Here is a 23627-nt window from a genome sequence, read left to right as displayed (position 1 = left end):
TACATTCATGCCTTCCCCTATTTGGCAGCTAATTTCCGTCTATGTATTTTATATATTACGAATATACCGCCAAAGTTGCGATCGATCACAACTTCTTATTCGAATTTTATGCGGGAATGTAATTATTCAACTTGTTTGACGCCAAATCTCTCGTGAGATTTTCAAAGAGGAATGGCGTTTGAAACTTTTTCACGACTAATTTCAAATCGCATATTATTTCAAATATTACTTCAAATGATTATTCAAATTAATTTGAAACAATAATTTCAATAACATTTCTGCTCAACTTTTCATTTCAAAATGTATTCAGACAAATCGAATTTGATATATATATATATTAACGAAAGACTAAACATTTATCAAGTTTGAATCGTTTGAATTTTTAGGCATTGCGAATCGATTCGACAAAAGTTTAATAGCCATCATTTCGTTCCACATGAACCAACAATGTAAACAATTTGACCATAATTTACGAGCTACAGTCGCGAGTCGTTTCACAATCAATTTCCGTGTGCTATACTAATAATAAAGTCTAAATCGAAATTGGGAATGCACTTTATGTATTACAGTAAATTTTATTGAGTTCAAGTAATTTCACTATTGGTGTTGATTAGTATCGTAATGCGCCAAAACTCGCTATGTATCTTGTCCCATATCTACAGAATCGTTATACATTTACTTTTTTAATGCGGTGTTTTTCTTCAATTTGCAGCGCACGTCTTAAATCGCACAGTTTCAAGTTAATCTCGATTCTCGACAATCGGAGTCGGAGGATACGTAACATCTATTGTAAGTTTATTAGTAAAATAAAATGTACATTAAGAGGCTCGAACGTTAGCACGACGTTAAAATATCTTGAGAAATGCTAGATATATGTTAAAAGAGCCCATTCTTCTCGATGAAATAAATTATACAAGAGAGAATTACAATTACATACGGTTCACTTTATGCTCTGTATGTACATTGTTGATTGATTGAATTAAACGCAAGATATAATCAATCGATAACATCCATTGCTATTTTCATAATGGAAGTTTCACGATTTCACAATCGATTTGAGTAAAATAATTATCGCACAAGCACATAGAATCCTATATATCATTGCGTAATATTAAATAAGTGTATATGTGTTATTGTGTGTAAGCATACATCTTTATCGGCGAATCGCCGTTCAGCATATCCGTAAAACTGATCCGTAAGACGGAAAATGTATATTTAGAGAGTATAACATTAACAAATTTATTTATACAATTGGCTATCTATATACAGTATATCAATATGAATGCATTTACTTTTTAATATAATATTAAAGAGAGGCTTTGCTAGTTTTATCTGTTGCGCTACAACCTGCGATATTTTTTTACTTTTTCTCTTTCTCGCTCTCTTTAATCTTTTCTTACACACGCACTCATATATATATATATATATATATATATATATATATATATATATATATATATATATATATATGTATGTATGTATGTATATGTATGTATGCATATATATTTATGTATATATAAAATAGACTTGAAAATTGTAGTTTTTAATAAAGAAATTTCTCAATGTCTTGCATTGATCACTTTATATTTTCAACCGATATATCCAATAATTAAAACACATAAATCCAAGCAATAATAATACAATAAGCAAATATGAGTCTTGGTATACTGGTACACATATTAGAAAATATCTGCACAATACTCTTTTTAATAACTTTCCATTTTTGTAGTGGACTTAGTTTCAATTGTAACATGGCTTTTTTGCTGTTTAATTATCTTAATTTCGCATCGCTCGTGAATGGAAATGAACGTGTCGAAACGCTCTTGTGCACACGTTTGTCATTTATCCAGATTCAATTTTTGCATTTAATCCTCCTCTTAGGACAACTCGGAGAAAAGAATATTATTATTTTTATTACTATTATCATTCGTCACACTACATTTACCAGTTGATGGCATTAAGATTGGATCTTGCTTTGCCCAATCCGTGCCAACTTAAATTGTAAATGAAGAAGAGTTATTACTTGGGTTCTCCTCAATTAATTTGTCAAAGTACTCGACATTGAATGAAACGTATCTGTGAGTAAAGACGATATTAGTCTTACTACTGAAACAGAAAAGAATTAAAAAACGTATATTGTATTTTTGTAATACTTGCACTAGTGTTTAAAGACTCATATTTGCCTACTATTATATGTCTATTACTATTTGGATCTATTCTAAGAAAACAAACAAAAAATAATAATTAAAGTTTTTTATATAAACCTTAGTATCGAGTGAACCAATTTGATACATAATATTAGCGTGTAATAGATTTTTAAATAAAATTTGGATATAACAAAGAGATTCACGAATGATTACATTTTATCGCAATGTAAACAATTGTAATTCATTAGATATTATTCGACAGTATATACTTACATGGTAATTGATCCATAAATATGTTCTCTCTTGGAAGATATCTTGTTTTAAACATCCCAAGTTTACACTTTTGATTAAAATTGATTAAAATTTTTCAATAAATGCTTAGTTTGCATACTGATTAAGAATTGGTATTGCTTTTAATTGAAAGTGAATAATAATGCGATTTTAATATCGGATATCATCTTGGATGGCTGTTCTCTAAGATTGAGTTCAAATCTATAGTTGCGACTCTCCTTTCTCTTTTTCTTCATATATCAATTATAAACGACGACGACGAGAGAACCGTATATAATGGCGAATGTAATTCAGACGGTTGTTCCGTACGTGCTGAACATCACTCTGGTGGTATCTGTATCGAGAGTAACATCTTCCGGAGACGCTAAATCAACCTTTATGGATCCAGAGTTGTTTCGTTTTCGCGTCATGCCTCCGCCCCAATTTGACAGAGTCCAATGATAAGTCTCGCCATTTTTTTCGTTTGCCACAGCAGTCTCTTGCGTTGTCTCATTTTCCTTCTCCAAACCAGTCTCGATCGAAACAGACGATTGCGACGCGACGGAATCGAAACTGGAATCACCACCACCGCCGTCGCCGCCGCCTCTATATCTATTTACGCATTCCGTTGCCATCTCACCGGGAGATTCCTCAATGGCCCGCAAAATATTTTGACATAGTTCCGAATCGAGAGCAATCGGATCTTCCGAGTCGCGATTATGTATAGTTACCGCTATGTGAGCCGGATGCGGTATCGGTAGAGGAATCACTAGCTTCTCTGCACTGTACGGACGCATCTGGCGTTTCCACGGTTGCCACCGTCCTTCGGAACTGTTGTCATTTGTCATTGTGCGTCTTCGGATCTTTGTCGATGTCAACAGTCCGCTAGTATCACTGCAAAGAAAGTAGCGCGTTTTATCTATTTTTAAAAAACTTTCCAAGTCAACTAAATAAATCAATTAGAAGAAAACAAAAAGATAATTACCATCGCTTGTCAGTCTTTCTGCTGTTGCTGGTTTGTTTAGCTCGCGGATTAAAAGCAGATACCTCGAGATATGGGCTGTGCACCTGAATATTCCCGCGCGGTGCGTAAACAGCGCCAAGCAAATCAGGCCCATTGATGCCACCGAGCTCAGTACTGTGGACCATGTCTGTGTATCGCGACAAATCAACTCCTGGATGTGGTTCTAATCTGAATTTAGTATCCGAATCGTCGAGTGGTTGTAGAAAATCCAGACTAAAGATATCGGCGTACATGAGCCCTGCCAGACCTGCCCAGTCGCATACTCCTAAACCTTTGTTTTCCCAAAAATCTTCCTCATTCCCTGACAATCTCGCCAAAACATGAATGGGATATAGGCGTTCTAGCATCAGTGCGCCTTGTTGTATAACCACCTACAATTTTATTTTTACAACTAGACTGCACATAAACTGCGTATAAATTTATAGAAAATAAAATACGTAGAATCACACACACACAAACATATATACACCAGGATCTTGTGAAAAATAATTACCTTCAAGTCAAAAGTAGTTAATTTTATTTTACTCCTCACCGCGACGCTGAGACCTGTTTGCAAATTCTTTCTTCGTCGATCCAATTTCTCATGTAATACGGCAATCAAATCTTTGGCTTCTTTCTCGAGCGATCTGTACGGATCCTTTGTCTTTGCCAAACTAGCAGCAAACGGGCCAAAACAGGCTTCGACAAACTGAGTAAAATCTCTCTGTGGTTGAGTAATTAATCTCTCCGTTTCCTGCTGGAAAGCCAGCAATTCGTCCAGTTCTAATTTCGCTTCGAATGCGGCCAACGCTTGTTCTGCTCTTATCTGATAAAAATATATACAAAATTTTAATTTTATAAATTTTATACATTGTCGGACAGTATATAATGTTCATTTACAAGCAAACGACGACTCACTTGATAATAATAATCCGAAGCTAACCCAGGTCCAGCTATTCTCTTTACGACAAAACTATCGCTCGCTGGTATTCGACCTCTGTTTTTTATCACTAGATGGAACATGGCTGTATCCCAGAGGACTCTGATCCAGTAACGTATCACAGCAACTGCAAATAAGATTATTTTTCCATAAGCACACATCATTCTTTATATTTTTTTTATTATAATCAGCATTTTATTTACTTGTAAGTATCACGAATGAAATTACTGGGCACAGAACAAAGGCTACTAATAATGCCGCTATTGGTTGTAGACATCCTTGAATACCAATATTCCAGAGTAATGCTTCCACTATTACGAAATATCGATTGCGGCTCGGTTCGGGACTATCCAAGTCCATGATAAGTGCCATAAACGCATGCAGCGTCAATGTGACCAGAGGCATCCTGACAAAATGGAACAGACGAGTTTAATTATAAACTTGAAGAAAAAAAAGAAAAAAAAAACACCGCAACAAACGGAAAGTTATCGCGCACGAAACTAACCATAAGACTGCAGTGAGAGCAATCACTAGCGAACCAACACTTGCCATAATACACACCACGGGAAATACAAACAGTATGATAAGCGTGCCCAATAGACCTTTTACACCATAATTCCATAATCTATTTAGATGTCGAGTCATACCTTTGCCGATAAATCCTAAGAGAGTATCATTATCATTATCGTTATTATTATTAGTGATACCAGTGATGATTTTTGTTAATATTGTATATGTGCTCCTTGATTCTTATAATTATGTCGATCAAAATAAACAAACGTATTTGCAAAATACGAGAGTGTGATCGAGATTGAACTTACCTGTGTCTGGTTCAGTTTCAAAGTGTGTCCGACTTTTACTGATGTGCCTCCAAAGCGTTATTAATCGAGAACAAAGAGTAGGCATCTGCGATGACTTTCTCGGGAACAATGTTCCGTTTAGTTGACTCAACTCCAAGTCGGGAGTAAACGATTGTACCAGCAACAAAGCGCGAAAAGACACTGGACTACACCACGGCACGGCTACGCCCAATAAAAACATTGCATTCCAAGTCCAACACCATGTCCTGGCAATGTAATTTATCCAGCGCCACATTGGCCACCTGTTATATCACGATATCATTACAAGACTAAACATTAGGATCTTGAGCTAATAGTCTAGTGGATTGATTCAAGCACCTTGTCGTAGTTGTATGCACAATCTCTCTTTCGACTAAAAAGACGGGCTGGCTGGGATCAGCGCGAGGTGTTGTAATAGAAGTCGGAGTGTTGCTCAATACGGTCGGAATGATTTCTGATTGACCTTGAAAGTTGCGTCTTATTATCCAATTCTTTGGTAGCCAGATTTGCGTCGGCCATTGAAAAGTCCTCGTCGGGGTTTTAACCTTTCGCAGTTCTTTTAGGAGAACTGGCTCTCTCTGAGAAATAATAAAATGTGTAATAAACCTTTCTACCAAGTCTTTGATCAAACAAAAAGAAATATAATTAAAATTAAGCGCTTTATTTTATACCTCTCTCATAAAGGTCAAATCACGATTAAGAAAGTAAATCGTTTGCGTGAGATTCTGATGACTGCAGAGCGTCAGAGCTTCCTCGTGCGCGCTCCACTCGCACTCCTCGATGAAATTCTCTTCGGCCTCTCTCATACGATCGCGCATCCACGGCTGTATTCGCGACAAGACCGGATGCTCGTTTTCGATACGGCGTCGTAGAGATTCTTTGGTTTGCGATAGTTTCCGTTGCATATTTGCCACTGCTCGATGCATCAGTACGACTGATTGCGCCTGTTGAACCAGCAGCTGAGCAATACCGTCGCCTAACGCGAGTATGTCTGGATGCGATAAGATATTCGAGTATACTCTTTGCAGATACTCGCGCATCACCGCTTCATTAACTTCCTAAAAATATCAATGTCGCTAAATACATTGTTTTATTTATTACACAAAAATGTATAAAATATAGTAAATTTATGCTTTATAATTTTTCTTTTAAGCGTGAACAGGCAGGCGTTGATTTTTAATGGAAAAATTTCTTACTCGTTCAATTTCCTCGTCCGGTTTCTTTTGTGCTCTCAATTCGGATATCAGTCTTTCTCTAAAGTGAAGAAACCAGCCTCTTGTCTCTCTCTCCAAAATTGCAACGAGCGTCGGAAGAGCTTTCCTAATTATGTCCCTGCTGAATAGTCGGAGATCGACTGCGGCCCCACCGGGTGTCCCAAATACAAAAGGGATCGAAACAGGCAATAGCTGGGACGATTCTCTTTCCACTTCAAACTTTTCAGTAGTTGCCCGACGAAGTTGTTTCCTTATAAATCCACAGAGTAGCTCTAGAGAATCCTCGTATTCCGGCTGTAATGACGTAGTGAAAATGCCAAAATTCAAATTTATACAATTTATCCAAGACACTGAGAAATCTCGGAAAAATATGAAAAGATGTACAATAACCGATCTTACCCGACAGACCAATTCCGCTACCAAGTATCGACAACGTTCTTCCCTAATTTTAACATCTAAATTATGCGCCTGGAGCGACGGCACGCCGATTATAATGTCTGCAAGATACATACGTATAAATTATAACGTATACATATGTATAATAAGGCGTTGATAATGCGAACATGTAACGTTTAAACGTCACGCAAACATACATATTACGTGGACATGAGCACAAAAGCGCAAGAAAGACGTAAATTGCTCACCGAGAAGTCGTAATAGCCCCGTTATTAGAGCCTTAAGGGATTGCGAGACACTAAAGCAATGGGAAATTAATCTAGCTCTCGCCGTTACAACGAGAAACCTAGTCGCCAGAGCGAGATCCGTGAGTAACGCGTCCCGCCGTCTGTCTCGGCCTCGCTGCAAAAGACCGCTCAATCGCCATCGGTGTGTCTGTCCGGCAAAGTTGATCGAGTCCACTTCGAATTCTCTGCAAGAAGAATCTTTGGTCAGCCGCGCGATTCAATTTCCGATCAAAATCACACAAAGCGCTGATATTTTGCAAAACGACATTTTACTTGTTGTACATATAAATGTGTTGCAATATACACTAAGTGAAGATGGCACATTACAAAACTATTTACATAGCAATGTAACGTCTATTCGTTTTCTAGTTTCACCAAAGACACTTTTATATATTCGATAGCATCTATGTCGAGTTACATATATTCGATATACATATAATTATAATCGACTATAGAGATTCGCGCTAAAGCTCATGGAGGAGGAATTCTTTTTACATTATAATTATGTATTACAACAAGCCAAAATATCTAAGCTAATAATATAAATAACAACTTTCTATAATATACAACTTAGAAATCGAGTGCCGTGCGACAACTAATGCATGATGGGGTTACACACGTTAAATTTCAACATGAATCTCCAATTTCAATCGTGCACAGAATTATATAAGTAATTTATCTCATTAATCTCTTTAGCGGAACGCAAATGAGTATTTATTAGGCTAATCGCAATGCGAATGAAGGATCATGCTGTGATTGTGACAATTTTCCGCGCGAGAGAAATATCGACTTATTTGTTTAAACATTTTTTTAACACATTTTTATTATGTTTCAAGTATCGTCGCTAATGTGTCACACGTACCCGCATCTTCGAATGCTCTCCAATTGAGTGGCATTCAGCTTCTTCGGCTTTCCATATTTATCCTTGTGTAAGCTTTACAGAAATCGTTAGAACATACATCAGACACGTACACAAAGAGAAATACAAGGATTGCTTTATTTATCTAGCATAGAAAGAGAGAGAGGGAAGGTGGAAGGGAGATGGGGGGGGGAGAAAGAGAGAGAGAGAGACTCTGTGCGTTTCATTTATTGAAAACGCAAACGAGGCATATCGAAGTCGTTTCAAAATTCACACGCGTTTGCTTATTGTTTTTCGAACATCTCTCTATTCGTCAATCGTCAAATCAACAGATTGAACGATTATCCCGGATGCGGATTGTATTCTTGTTTATCCATTACTACGACATCTTTCTCTACTGTCTATATCTCTACTGCCGCTACGCGATGTAATGTATAATTATTATACAAAATTACTAGCTAACACAATTATTAAAAGAGTAAAAGAGAGACTGTAAGACATCCATTTGAGAGAAAATACTTACCCTCGCTCCCTAATGCTCTCCAATTGTTTGTTGGTCAGTCTTCTGGGCTCGCCCTTGCTGTCCACAGCAACGGCGTCCAACTCGTCGAAGCTGGGTGCCACGAAAAGATCCCTCAAATGATACTTTTTTCGCGCCAACGTGTCGTCACCCTCCGTGCATGAAGACAATGGCGGTGGCAGAACGATGGGGAAGGTTCGCCAATGATAGAGGAATTGCTGGGCCACTTCCTTGATGTTGTATACCAATGTCTCGACTTCCGCTGGAGCACCTCGCAAATGCGAAATGTCGAATTCCACCGGTTCTTTCTAAAAACAACGATTGCGTTTGAATTTCATTGAATTAAGATTCAGGAAAACAAAGCAGCGTTTTTCTCTTTTTTCGTTTTATTTTATTTCTCTTTATTTTACTTTATATTTTGGACCATATTTTTTATTTATTTGGCTTTTATTTTTTATTTCGCGCACTCGTGAAAATTTTACAATCTGTATTCTGTCATTCTATCATATATTGGATGCAATTTCAAAAACGAAAAATCCATTTATTCTAGTCTAGATTGCCGTGTACACACACATTAAATTGATAGCCTGAACAAACAACCTGCAAATTGAATTTAATATTAATTGTATATATAATATATCCCTCTCCTCGGATTACATGTATACAATTATACACAATTATACAAATAATATATTCCATAATAATTTATATACAAATAATATTCCAATTTTGATGGCCAATGGCCTTTTATAATTAGATGAGGTAAAAATAATGGTTAAAAATTGTAAATGAAAATATTTTTCATTGGCCAAAATGCCATTAATTAAGATTGACAAATATTTGAGTATCTGACGCGTCAAGCCTCTGTCCGAGCCATTTTTATTTTTTTTTCTTTTTTTTTCTTTTTACCTTACCTCGGGCTGGAGTCCATCTGCATTTTCTCGATGATGCGGTTGCTGAGGATAGGCTTGATGGTTCGGTCCTGTGTTGGCGGAATTGGCGGAAACTGAGTTTAGATTGTGGGGCATCTCGCGCGTGAAAAGCGTGCGCGGCGGCTGGGGTCAGCTGCCCCGTATACCAACTATCTCCTCATATACCATGCTGTTGGTGGCCACCATTTATCATTCTACACTGCAAATCAAACGCGAGAAAAATCGTTTGAATTACGATATCGAAAATATTTCGTACATTTGTGAATTTTATTCATGATATATAGAAAGCATACTGTATATACTATTTGCATAAATTATTCAAAGTTTGTAATTTTAGGTAGAGTACGTGTACAAATAGAATCACAAAATTAAAAATAATATAATAAAATATACGGATTGAGATTAAAAAAAAAACACATTAGCAAGGGGGATTTTTTTATCGAGTATAAAACTCGGAGGAGGAGAACCCTCCTTCGATGTAGCGATCAAAGCCGTGTGCAACGGGAAAAGGCTAGACGGAATACATATAGAGTTTTATAGGGACGATAAAAATATCCGGGAGCGAGAGAGAGAGAGCAGGGGAATACGAGAGACGAGTCGCCATTCGTCGCGTGTGTGCGGTAGCTTTGGCTGAATGTGCGAGACCTATTAACCGATTATGTTTCATTAAACGTTTAAGATTCTGAACATTCCGCTCATCTTGCCGCTATATGTATACGTCACCGCGTATATTTTAAATTACGTCCGCTCTCATGTGGTTCGTGTCGCGCGTCGTCTTTTTCTCTCTCTTCCTTTTTATACCTACAATGATGCGTACTCGTGTAAATAGTCGACGAGTACGATACGAAAATGTGCAAAATATTTCCAAAGCGTTTCCATTCTACACAACAATAGGCCATAAAAGCGACTAATAAAAAGAATTACATATTTCCGTTAATTAAGGGCACAATCGAAATATCACGAACGCGTTTTATTTTCGTGCGATATGGGCTCTTCGATCGAAATTATTTCTATTAGTACTTGACCCGGTACATTTAGCGTCCGCAATCGCGAATCAGCGTTTCCAAAGAGGTAAAACAAAATCGGATTCTCCAAACTTGTTTCATCTATCGTATCCATCATTATTCGTTTCGTAAAAAATTGTAAAAGTGTTAAAGGTGAAAACTTTAATAAACGGACATTTGATCGAGTTATCGCTTTAGTCATTTCGGTCCGGAGGAAGTCAATAACGATTATATCATCATAGACAAGTATATTGCCAGACAATATAGATATTTTTACACCATATAATTTTTTCTCTTCCTTGTACAACACATAATTGGAATATAATTTTATTTATTTTTTCCTTCAAACTCAAATACAATATATCATTTATCTTATTTTATCTTATTTTTTTCAAACTCAAATAGAATATATCATTTATCTTATTTTATCTTATTTTTTTTTTCAAACTCAAATACAATATATCATTTATCTTATTTTAAATAAAAAATAAAAAGAAAAATGAGGCGACGAGATGATTTCAGAATAATTTTCATTAAATTTTTCCAGAGAGAATAGAGCAAAAGTGGAACGCGTAAAAATATTTGCAACATTCAAGTGTGTTTCAGGTATTGTGTATATTGACGGACAATTTGCAAGCTCTGCTTTTTGACCCAATTCGAAGAGCTGTCGTAATCTTTAAACAAACGGTCAGGATATCACGCAGTCGATCCAATCGCTCTAAAACGCGCGGTGCACCCGTCACGCGTGATTGCGTGTGATTTCATGCACGATGCACAATTTCCGAGGAGAAACCCAACAGTGATTTTTTTACCGCTAAACGCAGCTAACGTTATTAGCATGCTGAAAAATCAATAATAAAAAGTAAATCATCTCGTGTCAATCTTGCTTTTATCCAAATATTTATATTTTTCGAGGAAAGAGTGTATTCTTCCGTGTTGTACGTGAATGAATGCGTCCGTTTTTTAGACAAAAAGAAAAGAAAGCACGAGGTTTTATTTGCGAAAGACGCGGTAGCAAAATCGTAGCGCGAATGCTGCTGCTGCTGCATCGACTATTATCGAATGATAAAAACGTAAACGGGATGAATAGGTGCCATTCATAGATTCGAAACGACTAGCGCTTAAATGTCGCAGAGGAATGTCGTACATGATTATTCTATACACAGAGTTGCATTTACTCTCTCGTCGGATACCTTATTTCTTTATTATATACCTTTATTATATCCTCTCTTTTCATCTATTGTTTCATATATAATAATAAAACTGTTTCCATAAACTATTCCGTACTTTTCTTTTCCTCTCGTATCTCTCTCGAGTAGAAGAACGTGTTCGAGTGTAGGCGTCTAACATAAAGTATCGTTCACATGGGCTTATAATTGTCAGCGTGCTACATGGAATCCTTAGTTTATGCATGTAATGTATTGCGCATCAAACTCGATGTAATAAATGAGAAGAAAAAAAGAATATTTTATGCGCTTTGAAACGGACTGTTAGTCATGACGATCAAGTTTTCCTTTGAACTTGTTGAAATGTTGAAAACTAATATGTGTCCGCGTAAAGGCCCCGAGAAAGATTTCATACATCAAGTTGCAGGAAAAAATGTGTGTTTTATTTTTCGCACAATGAAAAAAAACAATGAAAAAGATAGTAATGATATAGTACAATACAATCTTCATTATATAGCTGACGTAATTTACGAAACTTTTTTATCAAGTTTTATTTCGGAATAAATGTTTGCAAATGAAATTATGCGGACGATTCGAAATAATTATATATCGCGTATTATTAAAAAATGTAGGACTTGGAATTCCACGATCGATACATGTATATCAATTATATATATTGCGCTTGTTTACACCTCTTTATTATTATAATTCTAGGAGAGAATGAAGCAGAGAGATAAAAACACCTCGAAAATATATACATATAATATCGTATTAAACAGAAATAAGTATACAAAAGAGATAAAAGAGGAAATAAATACAATAAAAAATTTCAATTTCTTTGCCGTATGCATTATTTTTAAAGAAGAATTAAAACAGTCGATTCGGTCGGCACTTTTTTGCGCTCGCCCATGACCTAACGAACAAGATCCGGTACAATTGTAGAGAGACGCGACATTCGAATCCCAGATCCCAGCCTGCCCTTTCATTGTGCACGACACTCCCTGTCAACCTTTTTCTGTTTCATTATTTTCCTCCTTCTTCTTTCGCGTTCGCGCCCTTCGTTGACTGCCGCAACGCGTATATGTACATGCATACATGTGCAATGTGCATACTTGTAAAATTTTAACATTCTCTCTTTCTCTCTCTTTCTGTCTATTTGCGTGTACAATTTCAGAATGTAATTTCGCGCGTAAAATATCAGTCAAATCATTCTAGATATTGTTTCGAGCGAGGTCACGCAAATTGATTCAAAGTCGCCTTTCAATGCGAAATCTTTCAATACGAAACGCCCATCTCTTCACAATAGTAGCAGTAATTGTAATAGTAACTGCAATAGTTGGGGATCATTAATCCGCGCGAGTTTGTTATTGTGCTCTCATTGCCAGAGTTTGTGTCGCGCAAATTGCGGGTGTGCACGACATATCTCTCCCGGAGAGAGATCCGATCACACACATGTGTCTAGTCTACCGCACACGTGCTGTGCATTGCCGGTGCCGAACGCAAATAAAAAAAAAAAGAAAATGAGAAATATGTGTGACAATCGAGAGAAAGATACGAAATGAAACATGCATCCGTCGTGCCAGATGTTTCGTTCGCGCTCCTCCTTTGCGCGATTAAAGAATTAATTTTAATTTTATATTAAAAAACGTCAATATCATGCGTGTTCCATAAATCTGGAAAATTCATGATAAAGTATCCAACGTACTATACGTCATCGCGATCTCTTAAAACATGTATTTTAAATAATTTAGAAATAAGTGTTTTTTATCTCTGGATCACTTGTCGGAATATTTCACAAACGCAAATGTACGTATACGTATTCCGTATTTATGCGATAAATTATGCATCTTTTGTATATTTGATTAATGAAGAATTAATAAAACGATTGAAAGGAGACGTGGAATAGAATGAATTTTGTACTCACTGGTAAGAAAATTATTTGAAAGAAGGCTATGTTTAGAAAATTTTTATTTCCTCACGTTGAAGGTTGAAACTTTATTCAACTTTTTAAAATTCCCCGTATCAATTTTTCCTTCCTGTTTGTGCATTCAATATTACGCGGTGTGACATTCCTATGATAAACCAGATGTTTTAAGTTTAAGTATACGGCGTATAACTTTTCATAATTAATTTTCTCCCCACAATTTAAAAAATTAATATTACTTATATATTATTAATAAAATTTTGCTTAAAATGGCATGAAAATAAATCTGAAATTTTAGCAAAAGCTTCCACACAGAAAAAAGGATATTCTTGTTTTGAAAATATATTTAAATATATTTAGTTTTAACATGGAAATCTTGAAATGAGATTATATTGCGTTAATTAAAGAAAAATATAATTGCTTGAATAATTGCTTACTCTTGAATGAAGCCATTTTATGTAGTTCAATCGAGAAAGATATATTCTTATGATTTAAGATTTAATTTTCTCGAATGGAAAAGAAACAATGTTAGATAGAAAATAACATTTTTAAATCAGAGATTATAATTTTCTTAAAGTAGAATTAAATAATTATATATTCTTGAGGTGACAATTACAATATTAAAATAAGATTATAATATTGTTGAAATTTTAAATTATTAAATTCTTCCAAGAAGATTATAAATTGTTGCGTATATACGAAACAACGAACGCGTTAGTTTAAGTACCTATATAAGTTTTGATTCGACACATTTTTTTTTCTGTGTAGTTATATCCTTCTTATAATACGAGCTACCTGAATCTTGGCGCAATATATATGACGAATGAATTTCAAAACAATTACGAATACTCTTGAGATTGAAAATTGTTGTGTAACGAGCGTTTAGATTCACCCATTGACCCCTATTTTTTTTATATCCGAAATGTGTGTTTCTCGAACTCTCGTGTCACACCATCATATCGCACCATCATTGTTTTCAAGCATAAATATCGCGTGCAGCGTATCGAAAGAGGTGGATCGATCAAGTCGTCGACGCACGCAAAGTGCCCCATATATACGCATTCTCACACGCATTCTCTCTACGATTTCTCCCTTTTCGAGGAGGCACCCCAAATGAAAGATGCCCCGATGACGACGCGTGCGACCGATGACGGGATGAGAGGACAACGCCCCTGTTCGCTACTCGCTTCCCTCTATCGTGATCGTCGTCGGGGGAGTAGATTCGCGCGCTAATCATCATCAGAGAGAGAAGATTGCGTTGTAACGAGACGATGAAATTATTTTACCGCAGCAGTCGAGCGGAAATCAACCTCGCAACACCAAGTTCAAGTCCCCGAACCGAATTTATATACTCGTAAAAGGCTTGTGTAAAAAGAAAAAAAAATATATATATATACACATATACATGTATATATTTTTACAAATAAATATATTTTCGCTAGACATTGCGTTAATTATGAGATTCCCTCGATTTCTCCAATGGATTTTCAAACGAATGAATAATTTTATCGCTACAATGATGCTCGAGATTCTTTATCGAGACGTGAAATTTTAGTAAATTCCCAATAATATTAACAAATTTAAATGTAAAACTTGTTGTATTTAATGAAAGAATACCAAAATTATATACGAATACAATTATTAAAAATTGCACAAATTTATGTGTCATTTAAAATTATCAATACATTTTAGCAAGGATAAGTACGAACAAGTTCGCGCTTATACATATTCGTATTCTATTTATCAAGTTTTTTTTATTTTTACAGTTAAAAAAACAGCGTTATTCTTTTTATTAAAATCACTTGCTGTTACCTTTATAAAAGCACGTAATGTAAAATAGCAATTTAAAAAAATGTCCGTACCGTATTAAAAAGTGACTTGACGCGGATACAAGTATAAAGCATCGATAACGTTATTTTTAATTTTGTAGACACGGAATCGCGCCCCAATTATTGCGGTGTACGAGATATAAAATTTCAGCTTTAGGATTTTCTTTATAGCCTTTGTAGAGAAAACGGCCGTGAAAAAGACGCGAAAGGGTCGCGAAGGGCTCGTCGTGACGCTACGCGACGCGAAACGACGCTACGCGACGCGACGCGACGCGAGACAAGGCGAGACACGGCTGTCAAAGTGTCGTCGTCGTCGTCGGCCGTGGAAGCGTCGCGCGATCATCCTAACCTTGGTTCGGCCGGCCGTCCGTTTCTTCGGTCACGGGCCGAGAGTATCGCGCGAGGATACGCGCTAAATCACTTCTGGGTCGTTATTCGTCGTCGCGACGAGCGACGAGCACTTGGCGCGAGACCACCAGCCACCAGCTGAAATCCTCGCGCGTCCTAAGTCGCGAGAGAAAACGACCCCCCTTGGAGCCTCCTTGAGGAAGCTTTTCCGACGAAACTCACAGTATTACTACTCACCGTTACTCCGGATCCGGATCGCTACTCGTTTAGAGAGATGACAAGCGCGAGACGCGAGATATCAATACCACTCACCTCGGCACTGTCGACAAAGCGCTGTCAAAACAACTTTCGAACGAATCGGTCGAGCGACGACTGATTTTTATCGAACCATCCGCGGCGAAATGCGGCGCGCGGCTCGCGCTACGTCCGACCCGCCATCTCGTGTTTACAACGATAACGTGATATGGCCGCATTCGACAGAGAAAATCCCCTAGTAGCAGCCTTCATCGAACGCGATTGGTTCCTATTTTCAGATCCAGCGAATCAGCGTCGAATGTTACAAGAATACGGCACGACAGTTTTTTTTTTTCTACAACCAATGAATGCCTCCCGAATCATACAAAATGTACACATGTATGTAAACTCTACGAGTGTTGACTTCTATATATTTAATATCTTAAAAATAATCCAAAATAAAATCTAGCTATATTTTATATGTATTAAAAGAGTAAAATTACACTAAATTACACTTGCAAAGTAATTAATTTTACAAATAAAAAGTAAATTAAAATATTAATATTAAAATTTTTATTATTAAAATTAAAATTAAAATTATTAATTGCTTACCCCGTAGTTGCCTCGCCGATGCCCGATGTCTTCTCGAGCCTCCTCCTCCTCCTCCTCCTCTTCCTCCTCTCTTGTTCATCTTGTGCACTCACACAATATATTCACTCACGAAACAGTTAAATCGCGCGATACTTATTTGAACGACACTCCCGATAAAACACATACTTTATAAAATTGCGTGACCAAATTCACGTGATACATGTCGCAAAAATCTAATTTGTTTTTAATAAAGCATATTTGCATTTTTAAAACAATTTTATCATCTCGCATCAAAATGTATTACGTATATATTTATATTAAATTAATAAAAAATAATTTAAGACACGATGCAAGATTCGAATCTAAGCATATGAAAGAACAATTATTAACCTAAATACCTGGATAAAAAAAACCATTATATATTTATATCTATAATCCCTTATTACCGCAATACGATTAGGAAGTATCGATCATAAGAATTGTTCAATCACGTGAATCGCCAATTGCAAAAGCTAATCTCGCCCTGCGAAGAATAATCATGACGGATGGAGAGGTTCGCGCGTTATACCGCCTTCTCGTTCGAGTCTCGCGACGCAAATGACAAGGTCGAGACTCGAGACATGTCAACAACAGCGCTCGGTATGCCGCGAAATGCGAAGGTCAAGTAGCCGACCATCAATTTGTTACGACGAAATATTCAACGCTCTACAAAATAAATTTATTCGAAACATTCTTTTCTTTTTTTTACTATTATATTAATTATCAATCAACAATCGATATATACAGCGATGATGTGTGTGATGCTGACTGTTTGTTATTTCAAACATTCGATCATGCGATTCGTATATTACTACGTGTTCTTAATCGTATATTATTCGATTCGTAAAAAAAAAAGATTAAATTAAATGAAATCTCTCTTTGAATGTAAATCTAAATGAAAAGAGAAACCCGAAACACGAAATATATTTAAATCTTTCTCTCCGAGCATATTTGAGGAAATAATTATTACCCGAAAAACTATTGTAATAATATAATTTATAATCCTTCGTCGCTTCGATTCATCGCGTTATACTTGGAAATTATTATATATATACTTATACAATTATTTTACTTGACAATTAACGATTATAATTATGAATTCCTATATGATTGATTAACATTTATTTATCAGTTTTATATCGTTCATCTACATTTTAATGTCATTTGCCATTTTCGGATTGGGAACACACAATATACACAAATCGAATCAATCGTTAATGAATCAAATAACGAAGTGGTAATTAAATCAATCGTTAATTAATAATTAATATAAAAGAATAAAATGTTTCCTATAGGTTTATTGTAGGTAAATATTCTATAGAAACAATGAATTAAATCCTTCGTCGATACATTTTCAAGTAGGAATTTATCAATTATGCGAGTTGATAATTGTTTTTAGTCATTTGCGCATATATATTCTCGAGAAAAGAATATAAAAGTATGAAAGAATAAAACATGACACATTATACATTACATAATTTTTATGCATTTTTATTTTATATATACATACACACAAACACAACACACACACTTAAAACTTAAAGAATATAAACTTGTTTCATCCGTATCACGAACCCACCTCATCAATCTTCAAATTAATTGCGGATAATTTGAGAGCACAATCTTGATAAGAACAAGTACTTACCAAAGTTTCTCCAATAGGTATTTTTAAGCGCGAAACATCCTCCTTTTTTAAAAAAGACCAATCGCAACCGTACGATATACCGCAATGCTTATTGTAATTGCCAATGATGGACATATTACAATCACAATTAATAATCTTAAAATCTTCATACATACACGCGGCGAGTAAGTAATGATGCGTAAAAGGATCCCATTTTAAACGCCAAATTCCACCTTTGAGATTAATTTTAGATACTGGTCGTCTCAAGTTTCTCTTGTCCCACAATCTTAGAAACTCATCGTAACTGAAAAATGTTTAATGTACTTTTTTATAACAAACTAACTAAAGAAATTATAAAGAATAATCTCTCTTTGCAATCTTTTATAATATTAAATATAAAAAAATATATTCTTTTGAAGAAAATGCGTGAGAAAATCCAGATTCATGATTACAAATATCTTTTACTTCATTGACAATTTATAGAAAGCGATACAAGAAATAGATTTGCTGTGGATCAAGTGCAATTTTTCAATTATCAAATTAAAAATATAGAAATCTTTGATTCTCGAAGAAAAAACATAGAGTAATAATCATAAAAATCTTTTACCTTCCAGTTGCGAGCATGAATGATTTAACAGCGTTACTGCGAATGCTGGTGACGCCAGAAGTATGCTCCCTATTACACAACACAGGAATAGACCCTGTCCTGGCGTCGAAAGTTAGAAATTTGTTGTCATCGCCTCCTGAAATTTAAAATATATTGACTTATCAAAAATCTACATCAACATTTTATGTATTCTGAAGAAAAAAAAATATTTATGAGAATTAAGCAGACTCAAAATACGAATCTACTTAACAAAATTATAGCACGTATTACTGTACCGGAATAAAAAATATTATTGTTGCAATAATCAAAGGCCACAATCCATGCTTGAAATTCGTGCGCGCGTAACGTAAAGTCCTTTGTCAGATTATTAGTTTCATGCCATGTGAAATGAGATATCCGTCCTTGACTATCGCTTACAGCAATACGTGGATTCAAATGACAAGTCCCAGAAACGAATCCTCCAGTAGACCAATCCAACGACAATGCCATGACATCTTCGTTATCGTCACCGAGTCTTTCTTCAGCAATTAATTGCAATTCCGTTTTGTTTTCCTTCTTTTGCAGTTCGTAAATTTGCAGGTGTCCATTGGAGTTGGCAACAGCGAGCAATATTCGATTATTTTCGCTTGTCGTGACATGTGTCCACTTCATATCTAATATACCTGAAGTATCTATTCGTTGCAATACTTGCAATTTTCCGCCATTCATCACACGAAGCAAGTAAATTCGTCCTGTCCGTTCGCACTTTTCATGTTTTGCATTTTCTTTATTCTCAATTAATTTGTATGTTCCACACGCCAATACATCTCGAAACGGCTCTGCAGGACACCACTCGACAGAATCTGCTGGGAATTCTGTATCAAATTCATCCAAAGTATAAAAAACTTCTTTAATTGCCATTTGAGGAAAATTGCCTGGAACAAAAGGAATTGCAGATATCCCTTATCAAATTTCTCACACACATCATCATTTAATATTTAACAAAGTTCTATTTTTCATTGGCAGTTACCTCACAATTACTATAATGATTTAAAAAAATGCCTCATCTATATAAAGTCATGCAATTTATGCAATTGTCAAATAATCAAATTCATAAAATGCAATTAGCAATAGATGCTTTTATTACTTATATAATTGATGGATATATGTGTGTGTGTGTGTGTGTGTGTGTGTGTGTGTGTGTGCGCGCGCGCGCGCGCGCGCGTATAAACGAGTTGAAAAAGAATAAACATTAGTAGTGAGAGAGTGTAAACGTAAAGTTATACAAATAAATACGAAAATCTGCCATACAACTTTTTCAGAAAAACACAATTCATACATGTACATACACACACTATGGGTCTTTTATCTAAAATACAAATTATTTTCGATAAAAAAATTTTATTTGATTTTTTTTCTATAAATATTACAATATTTTAAGTTTATAGTTTAAGTATAGGAACACATATTTTTTGTACCATTCTTATATTACACATATGGAAAAAAATTTTACATCTTTTAGACTCATAATGGTATACATAGATATGTACACACACGCACATATATAATTACATTATATATTGTACCAAGCTAATAACTTGTGCAACAACGTATAATATCTAATCAGATTATATAAAATTTTTTTATAAAATTATTATCGTGTAAATAGAAATAGTGACTATCTCATTTATATTTGTACTATAATCATCGATGTGTTCAAAAAATAAGGTGACTTTGTAATTTTCTCAAAAAATATTTATTTATTCATCAATATTTATTTTGTCCCCTTCAAAGTAATCCCCCTCAGATATAATACATTTGTGCCAGCGCTTTTTCCAGTCTTCAAAGCACTTCTGAAATGCACTTTTTGGTATGTCCTTGAGTTCTTTCAGCGATGCGGTCTTTATTTCCTCAATCGTGGCAAACCTCCGTCCTTTCATGAGTCGTTTGAGTTTTGGGAACAGAAAGAAGTCGCAGGGGGCCAAGTCCGGTGAATATGGTGGTTGAGGCATGATTATGGTGTTGGTTTTGGCCAAAAAACTACTAACAAGCAACGATGTGTGAGCAGGTGCATTATCATGATGCAAAAGCCACGAATTGTCTTTCCACAAATTAGGGCGTTTTTTTCGTATTGCATCATGCAAACGGCGCATAACTTCAAGGTAATGCTCCTTATTAACCGTACGACCTTGTGGTAAGAACTCGTGATGCACTACGCCGTTGTAATCGAAGAAAACGGTGAGCAAAACTTTCACATTTGACCAAACTTGGCGTGCTTTTTTCGGTCTTGGCTCGTCTGACTGCTTCCATTGGGATGATTGGGCTTTGGTTTCGACGTCATAACCATACACCCATGTTTCGTCACCAGTTATGACCCTTTTGAGCAAGTCTGGATCGTCATTGACGTCATTAAGCATCTCCTGAGAGATGGACATGCGACGACTTTTTTGGTCAAAATTCAGCAGTTTTGGAACAAACTTTGCTGACACACGTTTCATGCCCAAAATATCGGAAAAAATTTCATGGCATGAGCCAACTGATATGCCAACATCTTCAGCAACTTCTCTGATAGTGATTCGACGATTATTCAGAACCATTTCCTTTACTTCTTTAACATTTGCATCTGTTGTTGACGTGCTGGGGCGTCCAGGGCGAGCTTCATCTTCAACATTTTCTCGGCCTTCTTGGAAGAGTTTGTACCACTTATAAACATTTTTTTTACTTAGAGTACACTCACCATATGCCACTGTCAACATTTCAAGCGTTTCGGAGCACTTAATTCCATTTTTTACACAGAATTTGATGCAAATTCTTTGATCCATTTTTTCGACAGCAACAGATCGCCGAACACGCAAAACAGTTCTAACCTTTATGTCTCTCACATACAAACAAAAAATGCTATATAGCTGAAACTGTGAACATATGTTCGGGACGAGTGTACCAACATAAGAAAAAAAAAAATTAAAAATCGAACGTACCTAACCCGCGAAATTTGAAAAGTCACCTTATTTTTTGAACACACCGTATATTTATGAGGCTTTAAATGTATCGCAATATGTATAATTATTTTATGACACAATTTTGTATCATTAACGCATATCATTGGTTGGCTCATTCCATCATATAGCCCATTGGCTTTCAATTTGATAATAAATAAATAAATATCATTAAGAATAATTACAGAAAGGAAAAGAGAAGCATCTCAGAAAAATTGTAAATATAAAATGGCATGTTGCTAACAATAAGTTAAAGGAGATATTATATTGTTATGATACTTTACTTTTATAATTCTTTGGCAGTGTAATCATAGCATATTTTACATAATAGTAGACAATGAAAATTTCTGATTCTTTAATTGAGTTTGAGCACAATTTGTTGACTTTATCAAAGTAAAAATTACTGCTTAATATTTGTAATACGAGGAATTTGTTAGGATAAAAATATTCTTCTTACAATGTTAGATTTGATTAAAATCCCTATTAATATTATTCTAAATCGCTATCTTATACAAGTTACTCGTAATACTTTGAGTTGGTCAAACTTTGAGGTAGAATAAATACTGTTAATAATAAAATATATGTATATCCTTTCACATAACAATATCAAGTACTTATCTTAAAAAAAAAGAGAGAGAAAGAATATAAAAACTTGAAAAACGAAAAGGGTTAACGGTCCGTACAGTAATAACACAAATTAAATAAGAAAAGGCTTAGGACCGTGACGTAGGGTAGTGGTACGGAATGACAATTCAAAAAATTAATAATGCTAAGACAGAGCCATGAATGTTAAAAAGCAATTTAATAAGGAAATATCTGTCACACAGAGCAAATAATCATTTAAAAACATTTAATAGACAACTAACTTGTCTATTAAATGTTTTTAAATGATTATTTGCTCTGACAGATATTTCCTTATTAAATTACTGTTTAACATTCATGGCTCTGTCTTAGCATTATTAATTTTTAGAAAGAATATACATTTTTTGTATGATATCAGGGTCTTTGAAAATTCGCTTTAACGATTATTTTAATAGGAACTATGCTATTATTGGCATGATTTCTTGGAGCTTTTCGTAGCTTCGACTCGACACTGTTTGACTAGACGACATGCTTTCACGAGATCGCGTTCAACTTTAGGCATCGTCTTGCGAAGTTTACTACCGGTATAAAAAGGTTTAAGATCGCGACCTAGCTGTTCTATGACGCGCAGCAATTTTACATACTTTGATTGAGCAGGCACCGAAGACACAATCTGCTGCGAGGACGTTGAATTTGGTACCGTCAACAACGGTTCCGTGATTTTCGCAGTAACCCCTACGTTTTTGCATTGCTTCGTCATCTTTGGTGCTGCGTTGTTCTTATTTTAATATACCTTGAGAAATAATAGATTGAGATAATCTATCAAGTCTACTAGCGATAAGCCAAATATTTCGTCGTGTTATTCGCGTTATTTTAGCAAGGAAAAGTCAAAAATCCTAACACTTGGCTAACCTCTAAGGTTAACGCAGAGAATCGTTTCTATCGATTTCACATATCGATATGTTTATGTAGGATTTTACATACCTTAAATATCGTATCGCCGTATTATTCGAAACACAATGAGCAGTAATGAGCAGCTGATATATAAAAGATTAATAAATATTAATTGTGCGTGAATGCAATGACAAGGCGTGACAAAATATTGACATCGGTAGTGTAAAGCCGGGAGCACAAACCTTTGCATAGGCTGCGGTAGGGAAGACGCTCTGGATGCTTTGAAGCGTTTGATTGGCCAATCAAGATAAAAGGAGTAAAAGATTTCTTTAACCCGATTGGTCAATCAAACGTTTCAAAGCATCCAGAGCGTCTCCCCGACCGTAGCCGATTGGTCCATAAG

At 35.5% G+C, this 23627-nt stretch overlaps 2 protein-coding genes across 7 annotated transcripts; both read right to left on the bottom strand.

Annotated features, from left to right (window-relative positions):
• Positions 1–396: 396 nt before the first annotated feature.
• Positions 397–17107, bottom strand: LOC145975022 (uncharacterized). 5 transcript variants are annotated; one of them, XR_014439863.1, is made up of 17 exons: positions 15916–16063; positions 9390–9606; positions 8479–8783; positions 7959–8030; positions 7058–7281; positions 6813–6910; positions 6396–6707; positions 5871–6257; positions 5539–5777; positions 5182–5462; positions 4866–5022; positions 4564–4766; positions 4339–4487; positions 3935–4246; positions 3403–3812; positions 2421–3311; positions 397–2106 (listed from the first exon to the last, which is right to left on the bottom strand). XR_014439863.1 is itself a non-coding variant. In XM_083105148.1 (16 exons), the coding sequence occupies exons 2-16, from the start codon at positions 9501–9503 to the stop codon at positions 2729–2731; spliced, it is 3846 nt and encodes a 1281-aa protein (XP_082961274.1). In that variant the 5' UTR covers positions 9504–9606; positions 16525–17107; the 3' UTR covers positions 397–2728. The 5 variants fall into 5 exon arrangements, 4 of the variants coding, with proteins under 4 accessions (XP_082961274.1, XP_082961273.1, XP_082961272.1 ...); XM_083105148.1 differs by lacking the exon at positions 15916–16063 and adding an exon at positions 16525–17107 and having other exon boundaries at positions 397–3311; XM_083105147.1 differs by having other exon boundaries at positions 397–3311; positions 15991–16132.
• Positions 17108–18012: 905 nt separating this feature from the next.
• On the bottom strand, positions 18013–23468 carry LOC145974640 (diphthine methyltransferase). 2 transcript variants are annotated; one of them, XM_083104604.1, is made up of 5 exons: positions 23315–23468; positions 22975–23123; positions 19049–19687; positions 18774–18909; positions 18013–18470 (listed from the first exon to the last, which is right to left on the bottom strand). In XM_083104604.1, the coding sequence occupies exons 3-5, from the start codon at positions 19671–19673 to the stop codon at positions 18110–18112; spliced, it is 1122 nt and encodes a 373-aa protein (XP_082960730.1). In that variant the 5' UTR covers positions 19674–19687; positions 22975–23123; positions 23315–23468; the 3' UTR covers positions 18013–18109. The 2 variants fall into 2 exon arrangements, with proteins under 2 accessions (XP_082960730.1, XP_082960731.1); XM_083104605.1 differs by lacking the exon at positions 22975–23123 and having other exon boundaries at positions 23315–23462.
• Between the last annotated feature and the right edge of the window lie 159 nt (positions 23469–23627).

The sequence above is a fragment of the Camponotus vicinus genome, unplaced genomic scaffold (genome assembly GCF_025532165.1).
Source record: "Camponotus vicinus isolate PSW18456_S1 unplaced genomic scaffold, iyCamVici1.0 SCAF_7, whole genome shotgun sequence".
Lineage (NCBI taxonomy): Eukaryota > Metazoa > Arthropoda > Insecta > Hymenoptera > Formicidae > Camponotus > Camponotus vicinus.
The sequence above is the reverse complement of the archived record's forward strand: the minus strand, read 5'-3'. Positions and strand labels throughout refer to the sequence as shown.